At 37.9% G+C, this 11,869-nt stretch overlaps 3 protein-coding genes across 3 annotated transcripts; all 3 read right to left on the reverse strand.

Annotated features, from left to right (window-relative positions):
• Positions 1-296: 296 nt before the first annotated feature.
• On the reverse strand, positions 297-1,030 carry LOC102706322 (glycine-rich protein DOT1-like). The gene has a single exon (XM_006661749.2). The coding sequence runs from the start codon at positions 1,028-1,030 to the stop codon at positions 467-469; it is 564 nt and encodes a 187-aa protein (XP_006661812.1). The 3' UTR covers positions 297-466.
• A 4,670-nt stretch (positions 1,031-5,700) lies between these two features.
• Positions 5,701-6,261, reverse strand: LOC102704920 (glycine-rich cell wall structural protein 2-like). The gene has a single exon (XM_006662344.2). The coding sequence runs from the start codon at positions 6,259-6,261 to the stop codon at positions 5,701-5,703; it is 561 nt and encodes a 186-aa protein (XP_006662407.2).
• Positions 6,262-10,985: 4,724 nt separating this feature from the next.
• Positions 10,986-11,570, reverse strand: LOC102706599 (glycine-rich protein DOT1-like). Its single transcript, XM_006661750.1, has one exon. The coding sequence runs from the start codon at positions 11,568-11,570 to the stop codon at positions 10,986-10,988; it is 585 nt and encodes a 194-aa protein (XP_006661813.1).
• Positions 11,571-11,869: the final 299 nt, after the last annotated feature.

The following is an 11,869-nucleotide window of genomic DNA, read 5'->3' on the forward strand; positions in this document are numbered from 1 at the left end:
ATAAAGAGAGGCGTATGGGTATCCCGCGAGGAATCGATTGGCAAGAGAGGGAATGGGAGAAGAGAAGAAAGGCTAGCCTCCTCGGTGACTTAGAAGAGAAGGCGTAAGTGAGAGAGAAGAGTACCGGTAGTTGATTGTTGATCTTTGAAAAACTGCTATTACCTATTAATTGATGCCATAAACCAACAATTAATGTTACCCTTCAAACTAGTGATGTACCATCAATGACACTCAATTCTTGTTCACTCAAGTCAAAACAATTGTGATGAGACAACAGGGGCTACTCTTTTGTCTAGTAGATGGAGGCCTTAAATTTATTACTTGATACCTTACATCCAAAGGGGTGATACATATAAGTTTATAGAAAACAAGCTACTAGGAGCGAAAAGCAACACCAAATAACATGGAACAATAGACCATACATATACTAGCCCCAAAGCAGATCTATATGCTGTTGAAAGTAAGTTTACGGATGCGCATCAGCATACCCAGATCCATTGCCTCCACCTGCACCTTTGCCACCGTTTTGGCCAACACCATTGCCACCGCCATTTCCACTAGCATCTGCGGTTGCACGAGCCGCACCCCACCATGTATATCCAGCAGCCTCACTGGAACCAGAGCCTGTACCGCCGCCAGATCCATATCCGCTAGATCCATAGTAACCCCCACCTTGTCCTCCACCGCCTCCACCACCTGAACCACCAGCGTCTGAAGATCCACCAAAACGATCACCGCCATTACGAGTAGAACCAGAGCTTGCTCCTGACCCCACTCCAAACCCCGAACCACCATATTGGCCACCACCGCCCCCTTCGCCTCCCCCTCCCGCACTTGCATGGGCACCATTACTACCATACCCGGTCCCACCTCCCGACCCAGATCCGGCACCATTCACAGATCCACCACCCCCTCCCCCTCCAGTCCCCATTCCACTAGAACTGGAAACTCTTACCACCCTTGCAGCATCGATTAATCCTATGCTCAACAGGACAATAAAGCTGAGTGCTGCTAGTTTACTACCAGCCATTGTGTGATTAGCTAAGATGAATTGATCATAAGCTGCAGGATTGCACGGGTATTTATAGTGCTTGGGGGCGTTCCGGTTGTCTGGGTTGGAGATTGTAATCATATCCATATATGCGAGATTAAGGGTAGACTTAGGAAAATAAAACTTAGCTAATAACGTATAGAGACGACCAAGCTTGTTGACTTGACTACATCACGGATCATACCATGCATCGATGCATATATATCCGAAGCAAGAGCACAATGCATCGTTATCATAAATATGGTAATGCTTTGTATTTCCTTGATACTTTTACCAGTTATCAATATTTAACCTCTAAGTGCAATCAAAACTTCTTCTTTCTCTAAATGACTCCGTTGATATTTCACTAAAATCATTCGTCTTATTAAAAAATTATCCAAATATATAAAATGTACATATAATTAAAATATATTTAATAATAAATTTAATCACAATAAAAAAATAATTACATAAGTTTCTTTGAATAATCCAAATTATAAAACATGTAGCACAAAATTACGGTGTCATCTTCTAAAATACGGAGAAGTATCCATTACCGTCGTGATAACACTGTCCGAAACATACGTAAGTTTATATGCATTAGCAGCTAGCCTAGCATGGTCCTTAATTTTAACGGTTAGATATCAACCATGTAATGCACATGCCATCTCCGTATTTGTAGCGATAAAAAAAGCTGAATACGAAAAATAAATTTTGGTGAAAAAAATCCCAAAATTTAAGATTCTTTTGCATCGCAAGCATATACACAAGCGAAAACACGGCAGTGATATTGATCGTCGTTGACATTTTCAGAAACCAGCGACCTCGAAGTTCGTGATTGACTTGCTTATCTAAAATGACGCCCTGCCTGCGACCTGGCTAAACAAGATTAGATCGAGAATGATGCAGGCGTATGAATACTGGTTACTCGTATTAATTAATTATTATAGCAGCATCAAGCAGACACTACTTGGGGTGTTACTCTCTGTCCTTGCATTGCAACTGGCTATTGGTAAATTTAATTAATTAGATTGGGGGCTACGAGGCGGCAAACTCCTTAATTTTACATCTGCAACTTGTTTGCTAGTTGATTTATTTTACTGATTACTGAAATAATACTGGTTAAAGTAATTAATTATTAAGCGATCGATTTATGCAGGCTACTGGACATAGGGCTGAAGTGGCCTAGAGCCTATACTCATCCAATAAACTAGACAACAATCCAATGTGTTGCGGTGGAACTATTAGATCTAAATTAAAATATATTCGATCGATCGTCTGTATATGTGCTGGTGCTATTCTAAATTAATTGTACTTCATTTCAGTTTTAGATCTAATTGACGTTTGCGTGATTTACATACATATCAAATGCTAGGTAAAAGGTAGCAAAAGAATAATAATCAGGAGTAGTGGATAGATGTAGCAATGTATCTTCGATTGAGCCAGATGGTTGGAAAGGAACACGGTTAACATTCATCACTCCAATGCTAATATACATAGCTCTATTATGAAAAATAAATAATCTAATTAAATTGTAGTTAGAGAATTGGTGCAATAATCATAGCTGTACAAAGAATTATTATGATAGAGATATACACACATTAATATATGCTATGTTTACACAGGAGTAGGAAGGTGAATGAATGACTAATTAATGAGTGAATTTGATGGATAACTAACTTCTTGATCCTACGGTTGTTACCTTTGTACTGGTGCGATCCAATGGTAAAAACGTTAATGAGGTGGCTTTGTGCTTCCTTGGGTACACTAATTTGACCAGCAAGCTGTTATATGGGCCCTGATTAAGGCCCATATGCTAGAAACTGAACTAACATTTAGGCCCATATGTGTCATGTATGAATTGGCTGGGATGTTCATCTAAACAAGGTTGATGGCCCACCACCACCACCATAATTACCACTAGCTCTAGTAGCTCCATGGGAGTATTTAATTCTCCCTTGCCAAATACACCTAGATCCCGAGAGCTTGACTCTAATCCTTCGTCATATCATATCATATTCCACCATATTGTGCACACCACCATTTCCTCCATCTCCTATATCATTTGGACGACTAAGGCACAGTTTCTTTCAGTTTAAAAATTATTATAATCTAGATTATTAAGTCAGATTATTATAAGCTAGATTATTGTAATCTGTAGTAGAATAAGTTGTGAGTTGTTTTTTTCCTAGATTATTAGAGCCTAGATTATTGAGTTTGTAAGTCTAAAAAAGGAAGTGGGGTGGCAGAGTGGGTAATTTTTCACCAAATAAGTTAGAAAAAGCTCACCTAAATGAGCTTATCAGATTATAATAAGCTGGGCTCCAGATTATAATAAGCTACTTTAATAAATTGTCTGTTTTTTAGCTTACTCCAAATAGTCTGAATTATAATTATCCCAAGCTAAAAAAAACAGGGCCTAATACATTTCCTCCAACACCACTCGTAGACCCTGAATCATCTCCTGTCATGAAGCCGCCACCCTCGCCTCCTGCCGACCTAGTTCCATTTGAACCAGAAAATTTTGTAGAAACTCTTATAACATTGGCTAACCTAATGCTTAATAGGATAATGAAGTGAAGATATATATATATATATATATATATATATATACCAGTCAATTCTAGCCATTATGAGCTGCAATAGTTAAAGGAACCATTTTTATCAACACCACCAATTGTATTACACATGTGGGCCAAATTTTGGGTTGCCTGTAACAAGTTTAGTTCAATGACAGATACACCGGCCACCTGCCAAAATTGATTTTTAAGAAGCGAACACTCAAGAGAATCGCCTGTGAATTTTTATAGGTGAATTGTTAATAAGACCAAATGTAAAAATAATCATATTTTCATATAAGGTAAAAGACGCCGACAAACAGAGCACGAGGGCATGACACAGCTAAGTCTAGGGACGAACAAGGATAAGATCTACCAAGCCATACCCTCCACTCTACTCTCCATGCACATCCCTTTCAGCTCATCTCATCCCTTTGATCTGATGCAGAGTCCTCATCCTCACTCCCTCTTGCGCTCTCTCACTGCCACATGGAGAGCCAACGACGACAGGATAAGGAGCCAAGGATTTGTGAATGATGGACCTAGGAGCCATAGACCCGATGCGCGGCGGGTGAGACGGCATACAGTTTTCACATGCGGTTGGCCTAACATGGACACACGTCTATTTCTGCAAGCAGCTGGCTTATCCTAGTTGTCTTTCGCTCCAATAAAGAGTCGAACCTAGCACCTTAAATGCTAATAAGGTATTTATAATCACTAAGCTAGATGCCCTTTCGCATATAGACTGACTTTAATTAGTCCATAGAACATATTCATGGATGTGGATCAGATGCCGTTCTCTGATTCGAGTTGGCGTTTGATGGCTTATTTAAACGTGTGTAGAAAACTCACGCATAAAATAAATTTGCGTTTAACTTATTTAAACGGAAATAGCTCTAGTAGTGAAAATAAAATCAACATAAGTAGGAGTAGATGACAGCATCATGTAGTCAAGCCGGAAGATTCTGCGTGACACATTAATTAGCAACCTGACGACTAATTAGCAGGGTCAACTTGGCCATTGCCGTACTGCGACGCGAAGAACGGAGAGGACTAAATTACTCAGCTTGGCCATAGCTGACTTGTTTCATTAATTAGCTCTGTTAGCCACAGCTATAGCTAGCTGTGCTCTGGCTTTTAATTACTCAACTTGGCCATAGCTGACTTGTCTAGTCAACAAGTGTGGAATCTATTAGATTTTCAAACAGTACTTGACCATTTGTCCCCCTTTAGATTAAAATTCTAGCAATTGCCCATTTTTTATTCCAATTGTTATTGCTTACACCCTTTGCTTGATGTTGCTCTAAGTTAGCCATCTTGCACTATTTTTCTCAGTTTTTTGTTCCCAATCACCCCTTGCCGGACTCCCAAGAACAGTAAACGAGAGAGTTGAACGAACAGAGCAGGGGATTCATAGAAAGCACACGGGGTTCTACTCATTTTTTTTGCGAATATGAAAAATTGTATATCAGGATTAAATTATATTTAATGATAAAATGAATAATAATAAATAATTACATATATAAACTTTTAAATAAGACAAAATGTCAAACGTAGATATGAAAGTTAACGGCGTAAAATAAATGCAATGCAGTATATATCAATAGCAGAGAGTTCAATACATGCTCTGCTGGGATGGCTGACGGTTGCGAACGTAGGAGATGAGAGGAATGTGGTTTAGGATTGGAGGAGGTGGAGAAGAGGGAGCTTAGCTAGCTATAACAAAAATTGAAGTGCATATAAGCAATAACATTTCATTGAGATAATTTCCAAGTTCTGCAATTTACAATTGCTCGGCATGTAATTTAGTTGTCACTGACAAGTGTAAGTTCTACTGTATACTAGTATTTTTTTTTCTTCTTTTCTACCGTAACTAAGTCTTCTATACGCAGCTTTATTGCCTGATACTATTTTCAACCATGGACGACATGATCTCTCCCCATTTGCATATCACAGTTAATTTAGTAATAGGAACTAGAGGGGGGGCATTTATTCAAATTTTTATTTGTAGCTCATGCATAAGCAGGTACATAGATCAGAAAAAGCTTCTATGGTTCCATATGATAGACTGGACAAAATCTTTTAGAGTGATGTAATTGTCTACGGAAATTCCTAAGGGTGCGTTTCAGCATACCCAGAACCACCACCGTTACTGACACCGCTTCCACCATTTTGAGTATTGGTGGTGCTACCGCCATTAGCAGTAGCATACGCAGTTGTAAAACCAGGGAAAAAGTCATGCAACATAGATGAACCCGAGCCTGTGCCGCTGCCCGACCCATAACCACTAGATGTTGGGTTGCCTCCTGCCTGTCCTTCGCCATCACCACCACCGGTACCACTAGCCTTAGAAGACCCTGTCGCATCGCGGGTACTAAACCCTGAGCCTGATCCAGACCCGCCACCAAATCCAGCTCCGCTGTATGGCGCACCTCCACCGCCTCCGCCCTTCGCTTCGGCGACCGCATGGGATCCGACGCCGGCGCCGTTCTCGCCGGAGCCGATCCCGCTTCCAGACCCCGAGCCATGGCCATTTACATATCCAGCACCCTCACCACCTCCTGCGCCGGTTGCACGAGAGTAAGAGAATCTAGCCACTCTTGTAGCATTGGCTAACCCAATGCATAATAGCATGATAATAAGGCCCAGAGATGCTAGCTTAGTGAAAGCCATTGTGAGCTAAAATGTGTAGCTATAGATGAGTTTGCAAGGACAGAGATGAGCTATCATATTTATAGTGCTAGAGGCGGCCATGGATTAGGCAATGACTGGCCCATCATCTGAGTGTCTCTGAGCATAGCACACGCTGGCAGATCGAGTGAGTGCATGGGGTAACCCTGGATTGAAGTTGATAATTAAACTAATGGAGAATCACTGGCGTTGCAAGCATAATTAAGGGAGAGAGCATCGATCACTGCTATTTATCATCTTTGGATCCTGTGTTTATGACTGAGGTACTTAATTAGAGCAGATAATAGTAAGGTATAAGCCAGCTATAAACATATTTTAAAAAGAGAAGAGAGAAGAGCAGTGAGCTACTAATTTATAGTCAGCTGCAGTATGGGGTCCAAGGCGCTGTGTGTATGATATGTGGAACCATATATTAATGCTTCGTAGGTAACTGTTATATAAATTATCTATTAGATTGACTATACATAAATTAGAGGTAATAATTGGCTATACTATTGACCTTGCTCTTAGCAGTTTTTTATTTTTGTATTTGCTTCTCTGTTCTCCGTTTTCTAGCAAGTGATCTATGTCGGCATGCACACTTATCTCTTGCCATAGAGCTCAGCATGCACAGGCACAGCTCATTGTATCTTGAGCTGATACTGTTGGCACTCTGGGAAGGTTCTATGTTATTAAAACATGATGGACGGCCCGGCCAAAATTTATGAAATGCTGCTCTGCTTCTCGGTTGGATCAACCGTCGATTCCCATTGCAGGCGTGGATCTACCTAGCTCAGAATTTTTTTTCTAAAAAATTTGATCGTTAAGGCTGTGTTCTTTTTGTCGACGAAAGATTATCTGACTGTTAATATCTATTTAATTGGTATAAATGATAAAATTAACTATATAAGGTTAAAAATCCACTTTAGAAATATAATATGATGAATTTCTGTATAGAATATTTTTTTAAAAAATATGCCATTTAACAGTTAAAAATTATGCGCGTAAAAGCTGGGGAATAATATGAGATATGGCGCACAAAAGAACACAACCTTAATGTTCCTTATGTGCTGCAATGTTAACGATCATAACTTAGAAGGGCACTATACTATCACCAGCAATTTATAAATAACTTATCCAATATATGATTTGATTATGTATATATATAAACTACTCTATTAGTTACAAGTAAGACTTTGCAACAAAATCGTACCTCATTATAATTTGGTGAAAAAATTTACATATCTCAACAATTGACATTCAATGTTTCGGCTGTGAGAAGTGAATATTTCAACTGAAATTCCAATATGTTGCACATTTAATCTTTATCACCCTCATTTTTTCGCTTTTGGTTATGCTTATAAACCAAATTTAAATGTTTAACCATAAATTTAGCGTTTAGTGTTGATATCGTTGTTTTATTATTGTAGTTTATTTTTTAGCGTTTGCTTTTTATCACTACGAAAACATATATATATGTTTTATTCATAAATTATTTTTTATTTGTTTGCCTTTTTCCCTTGAAAAACCAAACAACGACCCCTTAGCGTTGCAACAAAATGTTTAGTGTGAACATAGTGTTATTTGGATGTTTCAATAAATATTTTTTAATGTTTCACTAGTTTGTTTGTAAATGTTGTACAAGGTACTAGTTATCTCAATAAGTATTTTTAGATGTTTCACTAGGAAGCTTATATCTTAATATCATGTGTAGTTCTTTTCTTCAAATTTAAGGTGCAGAAACACATCTATACATGTTTCTTGCTCTGACTCAATAGAAGATACAAACTTCATATATAACTGTATCATTCATATGGAATTTAACGGTGTTTATGATTTTCTTAGATAAGAGCAGAAATAGGTACGAAGAAGATGTTTCTGCACCTTAGACATAAGTGGAGTAACTGCACCTAGCAGTAGATCTAATTTTTCTATACATAAAAATAATTTCAATTAAATCAAATATTTTTTTTATTTACTTATAATATAACAGAAAAAATAGTGCAAAGTGGATTTTGGACACTGTCATTATCTGAAACACAAAATGGAAATAGCAGAGTAACAGGGGAGATGGAGATGACATTGAAATTTGTGGTTGACTTCACTTAAGAAGCAAGTTAATTGGAAACCTTGAAGGCCTGTAATTAAGGAACAGGGTGGACCTGTGCACACAGATCTCGATAAAAACGTTCGGCACATCAGAACTCTCTCGATCGATACCCATGGTGAGATAAATCCTCCTCATTAAAAAAAATAGAAGATTAAACCAATTACTGTACTGTGTGGACCAGTTCTATTAATAATTACACTAAATTTGTACCAATAATGTAGAATCCATATGCCGTTTATTACTTAGAGTAGTATATATTATCTGTAAGGCAAACAAGAGGTAAATATTTGTAAGAAAATCAGGGACGAAAAAAGTATTCTCTCAGTTTTTCTATTAAGGCGGAGTTAGTTCAAAAACTGTCATTTGAAAATTAAAGAATGGAGAGAGTACCAGAAGTTTCTTAAGTTTTTGAGGGAACTAATAGAAATGGGTTATCAGAATGAGTTATTTTTGAAAAAGAAAAGAGTTAGTAAGTCTAAAACAATTTACTCCAGTTTGGAATCCGATGGAACTCTTCGTACTAGGAATATTTATCTTTCGATGATTATCATAACTGGAAGTATACGAACTAGTGAACAATATAATAATAATGGTAAAATAATCCAAGATGACTAGTAGATGGCACCATCATCAAACTAATCATGCCGACAGAATCTGCATTCAAATTTGAGCAACCTATGTCTGATTAATTTTAATACGGTCAGCTAGACAATTAATGTGACGACGCCAAGATCCGAGATGCTTATCAAATTGTTTGTGGTAGCTATATTGGTATAGTTAATTGTATTCAACGTTACGTTCTACTCATATCAAATTTAATTGTCCTGGTACCAACATTTTAAGCTAAAAGTTTTAATATATTAAAATATTATTATATGTATATAGGTGTACTAAATTTTACAATAAAAATGCATGTAACTTTCGGTATAACCTTAAGACTTGTGATGATTCGAAGAAGTGAGATGTACAGCATGCAGTTAATACTCTCCAAGCCGGATTACTCTGTTCTGTCACAATCTCTCAGCTGGTCTGGAACTTGATTAGTACAAATTAATGTTTGATTCAACTTTATTTCACCCAACTTAATTTGCTTGTGGCTCAGTCTGTATATGGTTCTTGAAGTGTCACTTTGCCTCCAAGTAATGAGCAATTATCGATGTAACGCTACTAACCATGGAGACCTACAGCTTCATTTTTACACTTATATTTATGCTTACAAGTTATTTGAATTTTTAATCTCAAATTTATAGTTGATTTTGATCCATGTTAGTTAATTTTTTAATATTTGCTTCTAGATCGATAATCACACGACACATTTATAAAAGTTTAAGTCGTAATCTATTTTTCAGTTATAGATATGTCGTTTTGTTTTTTCCTCGTAACAGCCAAAAGATGACCACCCTGAACATAAAAAAGGATAGATGCTCTTTTCTCGTGCAGTTAATGGAGATTTGTTGGTGGTGTTCTATCTACAGTTTTCTCAAGAAGTTAAAAACCGTCCGATTTTAGGCAAGTGATTGGACACGGAAAACATTGCTACTGAACGGTTTGGTTAAATAATGACAGCTCAAGAATTTTGTAACCAGCTTTGTGTTTACTAATATGATATCTAGTAATGAAGCTTATTAGTTGCCCTAAAAAATCTTAGTCCTTCCGTTTTGAATATAAGACTTTCTCTAGCATTACCTATATTCATATGGATGTTAATGAATCTAGACATATATATATATATATATATATATTATATATTCAGGAATAAATGAATTTAAGGAAGGCTAGAAAGTCTACAATATGAAATGGATATAGTACTAGATGGACAAATCTACGGAACAATATATATGTAGCTGGTTGTAATATGTAAATATTCACAATTAGTAAGCATTGGTACTGGTAGATCGAGAAAAAATATTAGATAGAAAAAATATTAAAAGATATGATATCTTCATCGACCTTCGTCCATACTGTTTTTAAATGCATCCGACCCTTTTTTCTCTTTAGTAATAATAAAAATTTTATTAGGAGGACTGATGGGGGCTCCAATGACGTGGATATGGTAGGGCGCTCTAGCCCACCCAACACGGGTGGCAGATCCAACCCTGCGTACTACGTAGCGTCCTGCCTAGTGATTGTGAACGTATTTTCAAAATATTGAAAATATATTGTCATGGAGGTATATATATGCACTTAGAACAAATCCACATACATCGCTTTCATGTGTTCAATCTCAGTATTTGCACCAAAGATATATCAATATTGAGGTAATTCATTCTGTTTTTACAGAAAATAAGAAACAGTTGCACACGGCCGTTCTCTTTTTTTTTCTCAACTAAAACACGAGTACTTGGCAAAGACAGTTACCTGTTACAAAAGATTACACGGTTTATGAAATAATAATATTCATATAGAGTGACCAAATGCCGGGTTATAAGAAACTTAAGTTGCTAGCCTCTGAACAAATTGCACCCAATAATCTTTGAGCCTAAAAGTGTAGCTATATTTATTTATTGATACTTCCTGATGCATAAAATAAGTTCAAACAATAGTACAAAATTTATGACATCAGCTTATGGCATCAGACTCATGACAACATCCATCGTATCAGTTATACAATGGAATTTTATGGATGCGCATTAGCATACCCAGATCCACCACCTCCACCGCTACCACTGCCACCATTTTGAGTGACACCATTGCCACCACCATTTCCATTGGCATTAGCATTTGCCTCACTTATCGGTCCAAAAATATGTGTGTTAGCCATACCAGAGCCCGAGCCAGCACCACCACCACCTCCTTGACCATAAGATCCATAAGAACCTCCGGCTTGTCCTTCACCACCCCCACCACCACTACCGCCACCACTGGTGTATCCACCGTAACCGGTAGATACGCTATCATAGTTACTCCCAGATCCTGAAGCGGATCCACCGCCCGCGCCATTTCCAGATCCACCATATTGGCTTGTGCTAGAACTATTACCTCCAGCTACGGCAGTTGCATAAGAACCTATAGGCTTCCCACTTTGACCAGACCCAACACCACTACCAAAACCAGATCCTCCACCACTTACATAACCACTGCCACCACCTCCTCCATCACCGGTACCACCAGCACTAGAAAGTCGAGAAACCCTCGCACCATTGGCTAATCCTATGGTCATTAGGGCAATGAAGCCCAGAGCTAACACTCTAGTACCTGCCATGTTATGAGTTTGAGGTCCATATGTGAATGATAGCATGGGTATTTATAGAGCATGAGGCTGATGTGGTCAGTTGTTTATCTCAGCTCCCAACACAACCTTGTAGTGTGTAGCGTTGGCATCTTACATCGGAAACGAAATGGAGGGATTAAAATATAACTAGAGTAGAAATTAATGAAGCCTGTTGACTTGTAAAATAATCTTACATGTAAACAATTATGGGTACTGATGGCCGTTTAGAAGTGCTGGTTAGCGATCTAGCGCTAAAAGGTTCTGCATGCAGGGTTTCGATCTGTGCATGA

Source organism: Oryza brachyantha, chromosome 10 (genome assembly GCF_000231095.2).
Source record: "Oryza brachyantha chromosome 10, ObraRS2, whole genome shotgun sequence".
NCBI classification, from domain to species: Eukaryota; Viridiplantae; Streptophyta; class Magnoliopsida; order Poales; family Poaceae; genus Oryza; species Oryza brachyantha.